Source organism: Choloepus didactylus, chromosome 1, assembly GCF_015220235.1.
Source record: "Choloepus didactylus isolate mChoDid1 chromosome 1, mChoDid1.pri, whole genome shotgun sequence".
NCBI classification, from domain to species: Eukaryota; Metazoa; Chordata; class Mammalia; order Pilosa; family Megalonychidae; genus Choloepus; species Choloepus didactylus.
Genome location: NC_051307.1, coordinates 146,610,551 through 146,628,300, shown reverse-complemented (window position 1 = coordinate 146,628,300; position 17,750 = coordinate 146,610,551). Strand labels below are relative to the sequence as shown.

General features: G+C 39.7%; 2 protein-coding genes across 2 annotated transcripts in view; both read left to right on the top strand.

Annotated features, from left to right (window-relative positions):
- Positions 1 to 10,656, top strand: part of CPB1 (carboxypeptidase B1) — a 30,507-nt gene extending 19,851 nt beyond the window's left edge. Inside the window, exons 10-11 of the mRNA XM_037843050.1 lie at positions 8,375 to 8,459; positions 10,324 to 10,656. Coding sequence (XP_037698978.1) covers positions 8,375 to 8,459; positions 10,324 to 10,511 — 273 coding nt within the window. The 3' untranslated portion in view covers positions 10,512 to 10,656. The remainder of the gene's footprint in view (positions 1 to 8,374; positions 8,460 to 10,323) is intronic.
- Positions 10,657 to 16,429: 5,773 nt separating this feature from the next.
- CPA3 (carboxypeptidase A3) overlaps positions 16,430 to 17,750 on the top strand; it is a 39,029-nt gene continuing 37,708 nt past the window's right edge. Inside the window, exons 1-2 of the mRNA XM_037827574.1 lie at positions 16,430 to 16,497; positions 16,595 to 16,670. Of these exons, the coding sequence (XP_037683502.1) occupies positions 16,430 to 16,497; positions 16,595 to 16,670 (144 nt within the window). The remainder of the gene's footprint in view (positions 16,498 to 16,594; positions 16,671 to 17,750) is intronic.

Below are 17,750 nucleotides of genomic sequence, written 5' to 3'. Positions count from 1 at the left end.
ATGCTCTGTGAGTTTCCAAAGGCATTGTAAACTGTCCACTTCCCCAGTATAGACTTATTCAATATAGAGCTACCATTGTCTTCAAAGGAAATTTCAAGACCAAGAGAAAAAATGAAGTTAGATTTCCAAAGTTCTGAAGGATAATGAGATATTGGATTATATGATCTCTTTATTGTCAGAAGCAATAAAAATTAGGAGACACGATGGAAAAGTTTCCCCAAACCTAGGCATATCTCAACAATTAATGTACCACCTTCCCCTCAAAGAGACCTACATGTCACTATAATAATAAAGTGTAAAACAAGAAGCCAGCGGAAAATCCAGCCAACTAAATGTCATGTCCCACTCCCCAAATTGACCAAATGGAAAGCCAATGTGCACTGCACAAATGTGGCAATCCAGGGCATGAGTCTCCCACCACATCCCCTCAGTACAAGTACACAAATTTTAAGCAACAAAATTCTTAGAAATTCTCTGGTTCTGCCTTCTTGTTTTCCAGCTGAGACAAGGAAGACTTGGCTAAGCCAATACCAGTAGAGGGGGTAGCCCCAGACCCAGAAACCCTGGCCCCTCAGGAATTTCCTAGTCTGCCCTAATTTCCAAAGACACACCCATATCGGTGTGGCCAGCTCTGTGGTGGTGTTCCAAACAGCTGTCCGGTAGAATATTCATCAAATTATTTCATCCCACAAAGTACGGTGTTCTTATCTTTGGCCCTGGCCATTGCTAAGGAGTTGCACTGGTCAGTTGAGATGGCTGACTTTGTAGGGCCCAGCCTTTGTGACCCCTGGTCCATCCTTTCTATGGATATATATTCATTAACCAGGAGAAAGATGACAGTATCTCTAGGAGAGCCCTGTCTCTCTGAAAAATTACTAAATTTGACCAAAAGATAGAAATCCACTTCTAAAGTCCAATAGCTTCCAGTCTGGTAGCACCTCACCACCTCTTACTTAAACTTTAGTTAATGAGTCACCAAGATAAATGGCCACTGCTCCACCCAAAGCATATGACCATAAAGCAAGACCATTATTAGAGATGAACATTAAAATCAAAGGGAGGAAATACTGTGATTAGGAGGTGGACAATTGGAGGGTCATGCACATACAGTATTGCAGCTGTCACCATGGCCCTGCCTAATAATGAAAGTGATGAGGCCACAGTCCTACTATCAGGCAGGCTACCAGCAGCTAAGTCGAACAGAGATGGACCCTCAACAAGTTCTTACAGCACAGAACATCAGCTCCAGGAATTTTCTCAGAATTTCTAACCTCACTTAAAAGACAGAAAAATTTCAAATGAAAATTGCAAACTATCTTTGATTAAAGAAACTAGTTGCTGATTTATAACCATACACTTTAAATAACTTCTTGGCCTGTTAAAATTCTCCTGCTGGGCCTAGTCAGTAAAGGTCTCATCAGACAATCACCAGCAATTTTATCGAGCATCTATTAAGTGTTCAGTTCTCAGTCCCTGTCACTGAGAATTTAGGATTTTATTGGAACAATAAGACTCAGATGTAAGAAACCATTTAAGAGAAGTGCAGAATTAGGCATTTCCAACTATGCACTGCGGTAGGATCCAGGGCAGGAAAACGGCAATGCATGGTGAAGCTGTTTAAGGAAGATTTTGGAGAAGAGGCAGAATATGTTCTGAGTCTTGAAGGATGGGTAGGATCTGTGTGTCAGAAGAAGGAAAAAGGCATATTAGGCAGACAGAAGAGCCAACAAAGACGCAACAGTGGGACTGAAAAATGGAGTCGAGGAGGCAAGCAGAAGGGGTCAGCTTTTTTAATATTCTTGTTAGGGAAGAGTAGGGGGTGAGGTTTGATCAATAAAGTGACCAGATTATGGAAGGACTTGAATGTCAGAATGAATCCAGTGTCACAACGGGCTGTGGAGCCAGTGACCTAGTAAAAAGGATTGCTAGGTCAAATATAGGACTCCACTGAAATGTGAATTTCAGATAAACAGCCAATAATTATTTAGTGTGCCTGTTCCAAACACTGCATATGATAGACTTATGCTAAAAAATTTTTCATTGAAATTCAAGGTTAACTCGTCTGCCTGTATTTTTATTTGCTTAATCTGGCAACCATAACTGGTAAAGTAACATTTAGTAAGGTTGATCCATCAGAGGTGTTTAGGAGACACCTATAGTAACAGCAGAGAAAAATAAGGCATTTGGAGAACCTTTTAAAAGTGGTTGTCTTCCTTTTTAATTTTTTCCCCTAAAATAAAACTCTAGTTTTCTGTGATTATGTCTTTCATAGCACTTTCCTTTAAATTAGTGTTTCTCAAACAGGATCGGTTTTGCCCCACTCCCACACCCACCCTTTTTCCAGGGGACATTTTTCAATGTCTGGAGATATTTTTGGTTGTCATTAATGGGGTGGAGGGGAGGACGGCTAATGGCATCTAATGGGTAGAAGCCAGGGATGCAGGGATGCAGTAAACATCCTACAAGGCACAGTACAATCCCCACAACAAAGAATTATCAAGCCAAAGTGTCAATAGTTGCCGAGGTTGAGAAACCCTGCTTTAAACAAAGATAAGAGCAGAGTCACATTCCTGGCCACAGGCCCTTGGCTTTCACAAAATCTTATAACTGTTCACTCCTCACAAATAGTTTACAGTGTTCCATAAATCTGAAGTTCAGGAGACCCTGCATATCCCCATTAAAAACCATTTATTTTTTAATATTTATTTGACAGAGGCACCACTTCCACCAAAACAAAAATTTCTCTGGACTTTGTAACTTCAGCTGACTCATGCTTCACATTTTCCTTGAAGCTTAAAAATATGTTTGCAGACCAGCCAAAGAAAAAATTTGGTTTAAATCAGTGAAAGCATCCCCACACCCCACCCCCCGTAGGTTCTGCAGAAACAAACAGGCAGTATTCTCTGAAGCCAAGCTTTTTCCCAGCTCCTTTCCCATCTCTAATCCCAGAGGTTTATAACCCACACCTAAATCTGTTTACCCTCCTCATTTTTCTCAGAAATGTATTTGTTTTTTCAAGTCCCAAATGCTTTGTCCTCAGTGTCTTGCTTATAGGCCTTAAGGACTTTTCCTTTTGCACCAAAATTACCAAAGTTAAATTTCTCATTGTTCCCTTGGTTTAAGTTATCCATTATCACAGGACCGAAGGAAGGAAACTGCTGTTAAAGATCATTTTGATGTTTCCATTATCACAGATACTCACCCATAGGGATAGTTAAACTCAGGGCTTCAAGTTAGAAACTCAGTTCTGAAGAAAATTTCCTTTGAATAGTTTTATTCCTTGTAGCTGGTTTGGGGCTTTTGTTTTCTTACACTGTAATAAAGGACCACTGGGAGAGTAGAAGAGGCGGTCCCCTTCATAATGCTGGGTGTGCGCACGGAGGTGGGATGGAGGATGATGTACACAATTGTGAGGTAGGGGGTTCTTCACCATATGTTACCTGGAAATGCAGGTCAGTGGGAAAGAACACCTCCTTATTCATCTCACAAGCCCCTTGGAGCCTGGAGCCTGGGGAAACATTACACCATCTGTTCTTTGTCTCATGGACTTGGAGCTAAATGTCACAGTTTAGCTTCTCTCTGCCTTTTGCTCTATGACCAAGACCTCTTTTTAAGGAAACAGGTGGCAAAAGGGAACAAGGCATAAGATGTGATAGGAAATCCTCCATTTTTACGAATTAATAAAGGCTTCCATGTTTGGTCTTTACCGAAAGCAAAGATTTCTGAGGCTGATTTATATTTAGCTTCCTTCTGTTCTTCACAATTGGTTAAACTAGCTCCAGCAACATTTCTTTTGAAGTATTAGAAGGCCATCAGAAGACGTGAAAAAGCACAGTATCTAAAATGAGAAGAACCTAGCTCAAGTCAGCTACTCACGGAGTTGTGTGTCCTTGGGCAAGTTCTTTTATCCTCTCTGAGTTTCAGTTCTTTTATCTGTAAAATGGGGATAAAAATACCAAGCTCTTATCAAGGGCTCTTTTTAAAGCCTAAGGTTTTACGTAAATGCTAGTTCTTATTTTGAACCCATGAGCAAGGATGTAAGAGGTTCCTCAATGGCAGGTTGTATTGAAAAGAAATTGTCATTATTTGGATGTGGAGCATGCTCTCTGCTATGCTGCTGCTTCTGTGGGTCTACCATCAGCCATCCTGGTCCCTTCTAACAGAAACGTAAACGGGAAAGGAGTTACCACTCTGACATTTTGACAAATGCAAGAATCCCCTCTCTCTCTACCTTTCCTGGCAGGGGTCAGTCACCCATCTCGGTTAGTATGTTCCCACTGAGCGTGCGGCCTCACGTCATTCCATTCTGCTAGAAAATTCTGTCGATGAAATGTGGACAGATAATGTTGGGAAGATAAATGACTAACATTTGTGAAATTATTTGAACTTCTCTAAAGAAAAGACCCACACTGATTCCAAGGATTTTTGTTAAGATAATTGGAATTTGAAATATGATATTTTGGTTGTTTAACATCTCTTCTGACTTTTTTGTTTCTTGACCTTGGAAAAAGGGTCCAGAGACTTCAATTTGTTAAATCAAGGGAAATAAGTAAAGTGCAGAGCAGAGGTCAGTGTATGAATGTGGCAACCCACCAACCACACTATATGGTGCCCCCACCTTCCCACAAGCACCCCTACTTTCCACTCAGGGGGGTCAGAGTTCAGCACTCTGCACACACCCCCATCCAAATCTTGCCCATCTCTTATGCACCATGCCCTAGCATGGGACTCCATTATCCCATATGCATGAGGTGCTGTGTTAGGAAACAAAATGAATAGCTAAGAAGCTTAAAGTTTGGGGCAGGAGGGGGAGGTGCAGGAAGAACAGAGAGGAAATAGATGCAAAAACAACTCAGCTGATTACAGCACAGAGTGATGGGAATTCACAGAGGGGTGAACCCCACATAGGAGGGAGCCCAGTGCTCCCTAAGAGGGTTAGGAGCAGCTTCACAAAAACTGAAACTGGAAAAATAGCATTCCTCCATGTGGACAAAAAGGGAGAGAAGATTCCAGCAAAGGAAGAAGGATGAAAACAAAGTCATAGAGGTAGGAGAGACAGGGAAGAGTGTTCAGGCAAGTACAACCAAGCTCAGAAGAAATGTGGGGCTGCCCAGCAAGTGATGAGGCCTGAGAGAGGGGAAGGACTAGATCACGAAGGGAGGAGGCCAGACTTCAACAGAAGTTTATAGAGCCATTGAAAGATGTGGTGATGAAGTATTCTCAGTAGAGGAGTGAGAGAGCAACTGAGGACAAGGGAGAGCTGAGGCTGAGGTATAAGCTGAATGCTCCTTTGACATGCCCAAGGGACAGGAATAAAATAACAGCCTTTATAAGCTAACATCAATCATAGCTATTGCTTCAGCAGCACAACAGAGCAACTGTTTCCAAGTATGCCTATGAAGGATTAGAAAGCACTTGATTTACACTTCACATGCCCAGAGCATGGTTTGAAGAGTGGCAAACTGAACATTTTTGTGTGGTCCTAACCGCAGTTATGACTACATTGATAAGCTGATAAGTCAAAAGAGATAAGAGATCACGAGTAGGCCCCTTCGGTTTTGTCGGATAATTCAAACATTGTCTTACACCGATAAAGGTGTTGAGAAGCTGGGTGATCAATCAACAAACATGATTTCAAGGGATAATAACAATTACTATTAAATCTTCTCTGGGTTCATAATTTTTCATGTTTAGAACTAACTCTGAAAAACAATATTTCTAATAACTACAAATAATAATTCATGATTTAAGGGGGGAAAAGAACAAAAGAAAAGCCTGAAGAAGGCAGCTAGGGAAGGGATCAAGAGTTCTTTAGGGTCAGAGGTTCTGCCTTACAGAAACTAGAGATTTCCTTTGATGAATAGCAAGTTAGAGAAATTGTTTACATTTCACCCATGTTTCACATCTCTAAAAAGTGGTTTTGAATCTATTCTGAGCATTATGCAATGTTTGCAGATTATTCTGATTATTCTATACTAAATGTTCAAGGGAAGTCCAAAATCCAGTGTCCTGGTTAGAATTAAATTAAACAACAGCAGCAATATATTTTAAAGCACAAAAATAAAGAGTCCATGTGGAAAGAGAAAGCATATATTAGTATATCAGTTTGGAAATAAGGAAATAGAACCCTAAAATTTTCAAGTTGCAGACCCAAAACTCTAAGAACAGCAGGTTAGTTCCAGAAAACAGATTTCATCATTTCTGTTGCCTAGGACAGAAAATTATGATTTAAATTTCATAATTCTTTTGAAATTTTCTAATATACCACTTGATAGACGAAACACTAATACTTTGGGAGCTGGAATCCTTCAGATCTTCTAACCACACCCTCATCAATTTGCATAAGACCACTAAACTGGTTTTAAAATTAAAACAGGAATAAGAGAATTTCCTACTTTGTAAAAACAAGATTTTTCTAATTTTATCACCTACCTCACAGTTTTTGAAGCTTATGTACAAAGAAAAGAAATTATAATGCCAAAGAATGAATTACAGCAAGTTTCAAAACCAGACTGATATATGGCAATTCTCCTGCAGTAAACAATCCGTTTTTCAAATCTGTACAACCCAGACAGCCAATTCAGGCCTTGCTTTTCAAGTGATTCATTTAAATAGGCAGTATGTCAGTGGACTTCAGAGGGTTTACGGTGCCCTTCTCCTTGGGGAATTGCATGCAGAGAGCTGGAGGGCAGTAGACATTAGGAGAGGGTGAAACTGCTCCTAAGAAAAAAGAATGCACGTAAGTATTACTTGCTACTTTCTTTATTCTGGAATTCAAATATTCTACACTTTGAAATAAAACATGTGTTCTCTAATTTTTTAGTCTAAAAAATCTCCGAGTTGGAACTACCCACTCTTCCTTGGAACTGATCATTGCTAAGCAATTCTGTGCTGGCGCTGAGGGCTGCATTGACTATCCATCATTCTTATGTGTGCTCTCTAATACTCCTGCCCTAGCTCGCTGTACTTATCATGATTAATCTTAGTTTTATAACTTGACACATTTCCAGGTGGTTTATGTTTTGTTTTGTTTTGTTTTGTTTTGGGGGTTATTTTCTGTGTGATTTTTGTTTGCCTGTAATAAGCAGACAACCTCTCTTACTCAGCCGTTAAAGGCATCCCAACCTCCTGCTTTTTTCTTACAAGCTCCAGAGATGAGATAGATTTCCCAGGCTAATTCTTGGACATGATCTAATTCTTAACACACACTGATACTTTGCTATGTCAATAAATACATCATGTCTGTTACAGATCACAGTAGCTTCATTTCTCCAACATGAACTAAAGTTAAAAACAATTTTTTCAACAAGCCTAAATAAGAATTCCAGAAAAAAAGAGAAACTAAATTCTATGTAAATAAAAGGGGAAAATGAAGTAAAAAAAATTGTCCTATGACTAAATTGGAACACAGGGCTAGAGCCCATCATGGCAGCAATGATTTAAAATGAATTAAAGAAATTAATTCCCAAACAATAGGGTAAGAAGAGTGCTAATCACCATCATCATTCCAACAGTTACTGAACAATAATTTTTTGGTAAGCCCTAAGCTAGGCCCTGAGATAAAAGACAGAAAACGTCACCCAGAATTGCAGAGGCTCTAGGCGCAAGGCATTGACATGATATGGCACATTCTGGGTAAACTGAGGAAAGCTCAGAGTGTGTGCGTGAGAGGGCATTAGGGAAGACATGTTCACAAGAATTACTTGGATCCCAGAATTAAGTTAACTGGAAAAATTGGAATGGACACTGAAAAAGTATAAAATACTAAACTGAATTGTGACTTAAACACCTTCAATATCTTAAATGCAAATGGAATGTTTGTATATTTATTTGGCAGTGTCTTAGCCTGCAAGGACTGCTCTGACAAATACTGAACAATGGGCTGTCTTAAACAACAAGAATTTATTGGCTCATGGTTTTAGCGGCCAGAAATCGCACATCAAGGAGTTGGCAAGATCACGCTTTCTCTCGGAGTCGGTAGCATTCCAGCAATGGCTCGCCACAAACCTTGAACTTCCTTGTCTTGCATCTCTGCCTCTGTCTCGTGGCAACATCTTTGGACTCCTCCTGTGGCTTTCTCTGACTTCTTCGTCTTTTGACTTCTCCTGGTTTCTGGTTTCTATCGATTGTGCCCAAATTTCCCCCTTTTATAAAGCCTCTGTCATACAGGTTATGACCCACCCTCATTCAATTTTGCCACAATTTAGCTAATAATATCATCTTCAAAAGGTCCTTTTCACAAATGGGTTCACATCCACAGGAATACAGATTAAGATTAAGAACATGACTTCTGTTGGGATAGATGATTCAATCTACCACAGGCAGTGTGTGTTTTTATTTATTCGTTGACTTGCTTTCTGCTGTTTCTTTGCAGAACAACCTGGCTAAAGCTGCTGTGAAAGAACTCGCCTCACTGCACGGCACCAAGTACACATATGGCCCAGGCGCTTCAACAATCTGTGAGTCTTGGCTTCGGAACTATGCAAAGAAACCACACGCCTAAAAGGCTGACAAATGGTTCCCAGAGCCTTTCCTTTTTGATCATCTACGCTCTCTTTTTAAATGGTCAGCATGAGGCTCTTGCCTGGCTGAAATTTTTGTGAAATGTATCACCAGATTTCTGTTCAAAAAAGGAAGAGGTAAAATATCCCTTTCAACCCATGAAAACACTTACTCTTTGTAAACATCTATGGAGCACCTACTACACGCCAGACTTTCAGGAGGTGCTAGCGGAGAAAGGAAAGAAGGATGGAAAGAAGGAAGAGGAAAGGGAGAAGGGAGGGAGGGGGAGAGGAGAGGTGAGGGAGGGAGTTGGGGCAGCCTTCAAGGAACCCACAGAAAGGAAGCAGGAAAAGCAAACAGTGAATTAGAACACAGGTGCTAAGTGCTGTGACAGAAGGAAGCACAAGCAACGATCACACCCAAGGGTGAAAGGACCCACTCCAAGAGTATCAGGTTTGTTTGCCAAGGATGATGACACGAGCTTAATCTTGAAGGACAGTTGCAGGCTGAAAGCATGAAAGGGAAGGTTTCCCAAGCTAAACAAACAGTAATTGTGAGGGCCACCTGTGGAACAAGCCACCTTGCTAGGGCTCAGGACCGTCCCACCACTATTCACTTTGAGGAAGTGACACGAGATTCACAGTGAGACAGTTGAGAAAAGTCTGGACCTCAGAGCTTTAGATGCTGCAGAGTTTAGATTTCATTGGGAAGCACATTCTGCAGGCATCATTTTCAATTTTATTTTCTTTTGGGATAAGAATATACACAGGGACACAAGAAAGAATATCCGGTCCTGTCATCAAGGGCCTCCAGTGCAGCTGGGGAGGCTCCAATCTTGAGATTCTTTTTTTTTTTTTCCTTCTATATTCTTGTCATTTTTTTTTAACAGCTCTGAATCAGATGGAGTATATTATCTCTTTAAGGATATTCTAGCAGAAATAACAAACCTGTTCATATACTGTGAACTCCCTCTATGTTTTATTCAGACTCACTCACTGAGGGATTTTCCCCTCATTATACTGTAAGCTATTGGAGAGCAGGGCCCACTCTTTCCTTTGTCATGGCACCAGATTTGTGCCCAACGTGCTGCTCAGTAGAGTCTTTACAAATGTTAACTAAATAAATAAATGGACGGATGGACGGACGGACGGACAGATGGATGGATGGATGGGTGCTTAATCAATGTGGTAGTGACATAATTCATTCATAATTATTGAATGAATTAATACCTGAACAAACGCCTAATCCATAAGAGAGCTATGCTACACAGAGGATACAAAAATGAAGGCACAGCTCTGCCCTCAAGCTGCTCCAGTTTCATCACTCAGCAGCTTCAGCACGGTTTGGAGTCCTCTCCTTTCACCCACTAAGCTTGCAGTTTTCCTTATTTTCCTAGGAGATTCAGACTCTTTTCCCAAAAATTATGTACATCTTACAAACAAATTACATACACTATAGTACAATTTAATATAGCATACAAGCATACTGAGAGTTTTATATTATATTGCAGCAAATTACATACTGATTAAATTACAAATTACAATATTTATAATCATATTAAATTACAAATTACATACTTTCTAGTATATTAAATACATTGCTCCCACAAAGTAATCTTAAAGGTATGATTAGACTAATTTTTAAAAACAGCCTTCATATTCTTCATTCATTCTTTATGGTCCAGTTTCCTAGAATATTGGCCTACCTATAATATTTTGCACAGTGAAACATTTGTAATTATAAAAAAGGATGTTTTGGTTTTTTTTTTAATCTCCTTCCTTGATTTAAAGGGTTTCTTGTTTGTTTGTTTCCACATTTCAGATCCTGCTGCTGGAGGCTCTGATGACTGGGCTTATGACCAAGGAATAAAATATTCCTTCACCTTTGAACTCCGGGATAAAGGCACATACGGCTTTGTCCTCCCTGAGTCCCAGATCCAGCCAACCTGTGAGGAAACATTGCTGGCAATCAAGCACGTTGCCAACTACATCCTAGAACATCTGTACTAGTTGAGAAGGCGGAGAACCTTACTTCAAAGTGCTCACTCTTCATTTCTTTTCTAACCTGAATTCTTGTTTTTGTTTGCCTGGAGGTTTTCCAGATCTCAGCCTTTCTTTTAAGCCTCTGGGTCTATTAAACTACTTAGATCTTTTAATAACAGTCATAATTAAAACAAGTCACTATAATGGAAAACCTGGCAGATTGTCTACTTCTTTGGAAAAAGATGGCGTAAACAAACAAAGCATGCACAAGGTGATAATGAGGTCAGTCAAACAGGAGTTACAGTGCTTGGGGTGTTGGCCAATAACCAAGTGCAGAGATACACAGGTTATGACAGGAGGCTTGAGAGTAAGAAGAAATATAATGGGAAATTTGTTTGTAAAATGTGGTACAGGTTAAAGAAAAACAACCCCATCTAGGTTTAGCTTTCATCACAGCCCATTTATTTTATGAGCAACCTGCTACATGCCAAGAAACTGAGGACAGAGCAATGAAAAAGAAATACCATTTTTGCCCTCATTGGATATATAGACCATTGGGGGAACAGACATTTAACTATTTGTTAATTATTTGTTAATTAATGATCTATTAATTAATGACAATAATTTAATAATTAATAATTTAATTTTCATCAGGTAAATAGTGCTGTACTAACTACAAAAAGAGAACATATAAAAGAACTACCTACATGATGTGGAGGATAAGAGAGGAGCTCTCTCAGGAGGTGCTAAAACCTGAAGAAGGAGTCACAATTAAGTGGATGAAGGGAAGCAGGACTTGCAGGCCCTGTGACTGTCCAGAGGTGTGAATAGAAAGCCAGTGAAGATAGGACTTAGAAAATTAAGGAAAGAGGGGTACATGTGGGTGCTGGACAGGAAGGTGGGGACCACTTCAGGCAGAGCTTAGAGGTCCCATTAAGGATTTGGGGCATTGGTCTAAATACAATGGGAAGACATTGAAGATATTAAGTTGTGAATGATACTATCAGTTTTTTTTTAAAACACCAGCCCAGCTATGGTATGGAAAACAGATTAGAAATGAGGCAAGAGGATGCAGAGAAATAGGAACACTCATTCATTGCTGGTGGCAATGTAAAATTGTGCAGCCACTGTGGAAGACACTTTGGTGGTTTCTCAGAACATTAAGTATAGAATTATCATACGGCCCGGCAATCACAAATTGAAAGCAGGGACTTGAGCAGATATTTGCACACCAGTGTTCATAGCAGCATTATTCACAATTGCCAAAGGATGAAGGCAACCCAAGTGTCCTTCAAGCAATGAATGGATAAACAAAACGTATGGCTACACATACAATAGAATACTATTCAGCATTAAAAAGGAATGAAGTGCTGATACACCTGACAACATGCATGAACTGTGACGACATCATGTTGAGAGAAATAAGCTAGACACAAAAGGACAAATATTGCATGATCCCACTGATTTGAAATAATTATAACAAGCAAACTTATAGAGGCAGAATCTCGAATATAGGTTAACAGGAGACAGGGTGGAGCTAGGGAATAGGGAGTTAAGGGTTTAAAATGTACTGGGTTCCTGTTTGAAACAATGGAAATGTTTGGTGATGACAGTAGCACAACATAGTGAACGTAATTAACAGCACTGAAATATATAGCTGAATGTGGATTAAAGGGGAAATCTTCAGTAATAGAATATATTTTAAAAAATCAATGAAACCTCATGCATAAACAATTAACCCTAAGTTAAACCATGGATTATAGTTAATAGTACAATCATAAAAATGTGCTTTCATCAATTATAACAAATGTACCACACTAACGCAAGGTGTTAGTAAAAGAGGGGGTATAGCGGAATACTGTATTTTATGCATGATTGTTTTGTAAACCCACAACTTCTCTAATAAAAATGATAATAAAAGATAACAAAAGAAAAAATAATTATTTGAAGTCATATTGGTTGTTTGGAAGTAGCCAAGCCAAAGAACAATTAAACTCATGAATTCTCCAGTAGGTGGTAGTAGTGGTGCTGCTACAATTTGTCAAGCAATCATCTTCAAAATAGATTGAGTTAATTTATCATATAAATAGATTGTGAAAGAGAAAGAGACACCCTTAATGCAAAAAAGAAATCCCCATGAGGTCTCTGGCAGTTTCGATGTGTAATAAACAATCAATGTAATTTATGCTAAAGTGTCTTTCTCCCACTCTAAGTCATATCCATATTGTGAAATGGGGAGCTAACTCAGCCATAGCTACCTGAATGAAGGTCCCCTACTGGAGGTGTATCATCCGCATGGACAATTCCACAGGACACTCCCACCCCCCACCTCTGGCGGGGAACATCCACACTAACCAAGGGATGCTGTGGGCCACAGGAGAGCAGTCATGTGGGTGAAACACAAAAAACCCTTCAAAGTCCCTAACCTAGAGCTTTAAATTTATTTTATATATATATATATATATATATATATATATATGCTTTTCCAAAATGCCAAGAAATTTTAGGAGAAGAATAAGGAATAGGAAACCAAATATACAAATGTTCTCATTAAAACCCCATTGCATCCTTAAAACCCCTTGTATCCAAAATTTCCTGTATCTGAGACATTTTTACTATTCCTCTTCCTGACTGAAGTTAAGAGCTCTCTGGCTGGGAGTGCCACTTACCCAAGGTAGCAGACAGAAAGAGCAGACATCAGCCTTAGTCCTTCCCACTGCGATAGTGCAATAGTGCCTCGTGCCTTCCTACTTGGCCAGCCAGAGACAGCTGAGAGTCCCCAGCCTTGCCTGCCCAGGAGCTCCAGGCTGTGAGAGTGTCTCTTCTCCCAAGAGGACAGGACACGTTCTGAGCCCTTCCTTCAGCTCCAAGCTCTCATCTCCCTGAAGCAACAATTAACCAACAGCACAGTCTGGTTCACTGAATCTTTCCTTTCTCAAATGGTGTGGTAGAAAATAGTGAGGCTGGTTTTCCATTCTGGATTATGGAATAATTCTTACATATCTAGAATCACATTCCATGTGTTCATATGCTGACACTTAGGCTTTGTTGGCTAACCTAAATGAAAGAACTTCAGTCCTAGAGGGAAGGCAAGGAAGAACTGTGACAAGTTAATGAGGTAATTTTAGTTTCAAATGAAATCTTGGTGCACCTCTTAGGTCATCTCATTTGAGCAGGTAGTTGCTCGCCTTCCCCCCATGTGCATACTTCTAGAATCACGCACTCACATATTTTTCCAGAAATGCCACACTTGCTGCAATGAATTAAGACAAAATTCTCTGCAGCATTTGGCAGGGCAGTTTGATCTCAACAGCAAGAATCCAACACACACAACTAAAGACAACACATGTTTCTTTCAACATATCCTTATGAGATATCTAAAAGTTTTGTATTTGATTTAAAGGTGGATGATTATTTAAAATTTTTGAGTAAATCACAAGAGAATGTTTGCTTCTATTTTTCTGGTGTATGCCTTTTGTAGTGATAATATTTGAAAAATAATATAGAAAAGCACTGCTAAAAACCGAAGTGATATTTTTAAACAGTAGCACAATATACACTACTAGAAAAATTCTAGGAGTGCAAAGCTCCAGAAAGATGGAAAATTGTGCTGTTTGAAGCATTCCATTTTAAATTTCTTTTTCAAGAGATTAATTTAACCTATAAAACATCACACAGTCTTACATAAGTCTATTCTAAAATGATATGGTGTCCAACAACTATTCACCCTATTCCGTACATATGCCAAGACCCTTTATAAATCTTGATGCAATAATATAAGGTTGCACTGAAGTAGTCTTGCCAGGAAATAGCATCCGTTCTGAGAAAAAGCTCCAGAACATTCTTGAAATTCATCTATTGTACTTTTCTTCAGAAGCTAAATAGATTGGGGAGGACTTGGAGACCTCAAATACATCACATGTCTATGCCCCCTATTCCAGAAACAGAGGACTGTTACTATGCACCAGATATTAAGACAAAGAAGTACTTTCATTTATCATCAGTCTTATCCTGAGAGATAACCATGATTCTCGAAACACTTACCTAGATCCCCAAATAAAATGGAAGTTGAATGTGTCCTTTTACTTGCCCTGAAAACCAGAAAGAAGGCTCTCTATGCTGTTTTAAAATGGTCACACAGAAAAAGGCTTCAAGAAAATATATTAAATGCTAGAATTTAGGGTGATTTCTATTTTCTTTCCACTTTTCTGTGTTTTGCAAAATTCTTTTCAATGGGCATATATTACTTCTAGAATCAGAAAATACAGCTCCAAAAAGCAATGCTATACCATTAAAAAAAAAACTTTTTTTGAAATAGTCCACAATTAAACCAATACAGAGAGATGTTTCACCCTCAAAGGTCACAGCCACCACTTTAATCTGACGCTTGATTTGTGCTGATGCTCATCAGCACTGCAGCCCACAGCCCCAACTGTGAGTCTCAGTTCACAGAACCTGACAGTTTTATCAGCTGCCTTAAGGGCAGGGGCGTGTTTTTTGGCACCTACAAGTTAGTAAGTCCCTTACACAGGATACTTCATTTAACCCTCACAGCCACTTGTTAGAGTCGCGTTAACACCTCATTTTACAGATGAGGAGATCGGTGCCCAGAGTGACTAGGCATTATGCTCCCGACAATATAGCTGGCATTCGGGAGACAATCTGCAGCTATGTCTGTCTACCGCCAAAGTCAAGCTCTTTCTTTTTCATTGTGCCTCTGCCAAACGCAGCCTTGGTCAGATGCAATGAAGCAAGCATTTGCTTTGAGTGTTTCTAATGCTGATGAGCTCACCCGATGTCAAGAACAAGAAGGCCTTTGTCAGGGTGGAGCGGGATGAACCTGCCACTGCTCTACACATAACAGGGGAGTCTCCCTCCAAACACTGTTTTGATAAATGAAATACACAACCATGACTTTGAGAGGTTTCATATGCCACCATCTGTATATTTGCCAATGTGAAGAGGTCGTTTTTAATAGGAAATTCTCGTAGGAGATCTGATTAGACAAATTCACTCATTCTGATAGGTTACCTATGGCTCTGGGTGAAAGCATTGCCTTCTCCCAAAGAATCCATGATTAACTTAGTTGTTCTCATGATTAAAGATTCCCAGAAATTGTTTAAAGTGGTCTATAAATGGCTTTTGTTAATTCAGCCTTCCAAAAGTAATTATTGGGCACCTATAGCATCCAGACTCTGAGGGCAGCCTCCAAAGAATAAACATTTGAGCATCACTATCATCTTGTCCTCAAAGGGTCCTCAAGCTGCTTTAGGCGTGATGATTCCCTCTGAGGACAGAGGGTGAGAAGGGGATACGAGTTGCCATGTGGGTGCTTTAGCGCTTTCTATAATGTTTATTTCTTTACAAAGAGAAGTACACAGCAAATTTGGAAAAAGTATTACCATCATAAAATCTAGAGAATGAATACATCAGTATTTTCTATAGCACTTACAGCATTTTTAGAATAGTCAAAGTATTTTGTAATTTAAATGCTTTTAATTTAACAATTTACAATCTAGTTTCCAAAACATATTTCACGTTTTTAAGAACCATCCACCAAGGTTCTATGTCATGATACCTAAATTCACCTCAGGTTCCAAGTGCAAATTTAATGCCAATTCTTTGCATTGTTCAGTTGAAGCTTAGCAGAAGAGTAGTACTTTAGAACAAACAGAAGTAGGTTCAGTTCCCAGCTCCGGTGAACACACTAGCTCTGCCAACTTGGGCAAGTTATTTGCTAAAGTAATTTGCCTCCCATCCCTTCTCTGTAGAACAGGTATTCCCTATTGTCACCCTTTCCCTCACTCCCAATTAGAAGAAAAACAGCGGTGGGGGAGGGGGGGCACAGCAGTCCAACAGAACCCCAAGAGGAAATCAGCTGCTCCTCAAGATAAGAGCTCAGGCATAAAACTGGCAGAGGGTCTGGAGGCAGGCGGAGGAGAACCATGAAGCTCATCCTGCTTGTGGGTTTGATCGCTGCCACCCTTGCCCTCGCTCCTGTCCGCTTTGACAGGTAAATATCCCTGTTCTGTGGTCCAGTGTCTGTGTGGGAAGAGGATTAAGGAATGCTTCTTTACAATCCACATTTTTCATCTTTTGCATTCTAAAAGGGAGAAGGTGTTCCGTGTGAAGCCCCAGGATGAAAAACAAGCAAACATCATAAAGGACTTGGCCAAAACCAACCAGGTAAACATATAGAGGGATATTTGCTCTTTTCTTTCTGTTCTCTAAACATTGATTCCTTTTGTTTTTGGCTTTTTCTACCCATCCACCAAAGCCAGTCATAGATAAGGGGAACTGATGGCAAATACCTGGATAACTTGACTTGTTTTTGTTTTTCCCAATCATATTTTTCTTGCAAAAGCCTTACAAACAAAAGCTTGTTCTAGGCAAAACAGTGAAGTGAGGGGAAGTTCTTGACACCTTTATCAGGGCCTCCTTCCCCTCCCTGCTGATGCTTTGCCTTCTCAGTTCTCCCCACTACCCCCACCCACCCACCCCCATCTCCAGTAATTTCTGTTAAAGTATTAACTGAAGTAATTAACTCCAGTAATTTCTGTTAAAGTATTAACTGATACTTTCAAGGCATTGGCTAATGATATCAAGATGAACTCTTTTGAAGAGCAGGTCCAATTTTAAGCCAGACAAAGTTTGATCAGTCCTCTAAAATCTAAAGGGCTAAAATAATCATTTTACCATTTATTCAGCTGCTACTACCACACAAAGCACATGTGCCAGCCATTTTATATACATCATTTCAAATTCTTCAACAGATTTGCAATGTCTGTGTTATGATCCCTGTTTAAAACAAGAACTGAAGTCCAGAGACAGCAAGTTAAATGCTCAAGATTACACATCAGAGATTTAAACACTGAACCATATCTGGGATTTATTCTAGTCACACACACCCTTATCTCCCACACAAATCAATCAAAAGTTCTCCCTATTCTAATTCCCAAACGTTTTTCAAATACATACTTTATTCTCCCTTCCACTACCACTGTCCAGTTCCTGTCCTCCCTGTTTCTCACTGAGACAGTTTCAATAGCCTCTTAACTAGTGTTCAGGGTCCTAGTCTTGCCTCCCATTGAGCCAAGTCCACACCGTAGTCTGATTGTTCTCCCAAACCTGACAGTTTTATTCCTCCACGTGAAGCTCTTTAGTGAGAAGAAACTAAATGTGGAAAGAGCACAGTCTTCACAGCCAAAATCTTATGTTCAAATCTCAGCTTTAAACTAGTTCTGAGGCATTAGGCAAGTTACTTAA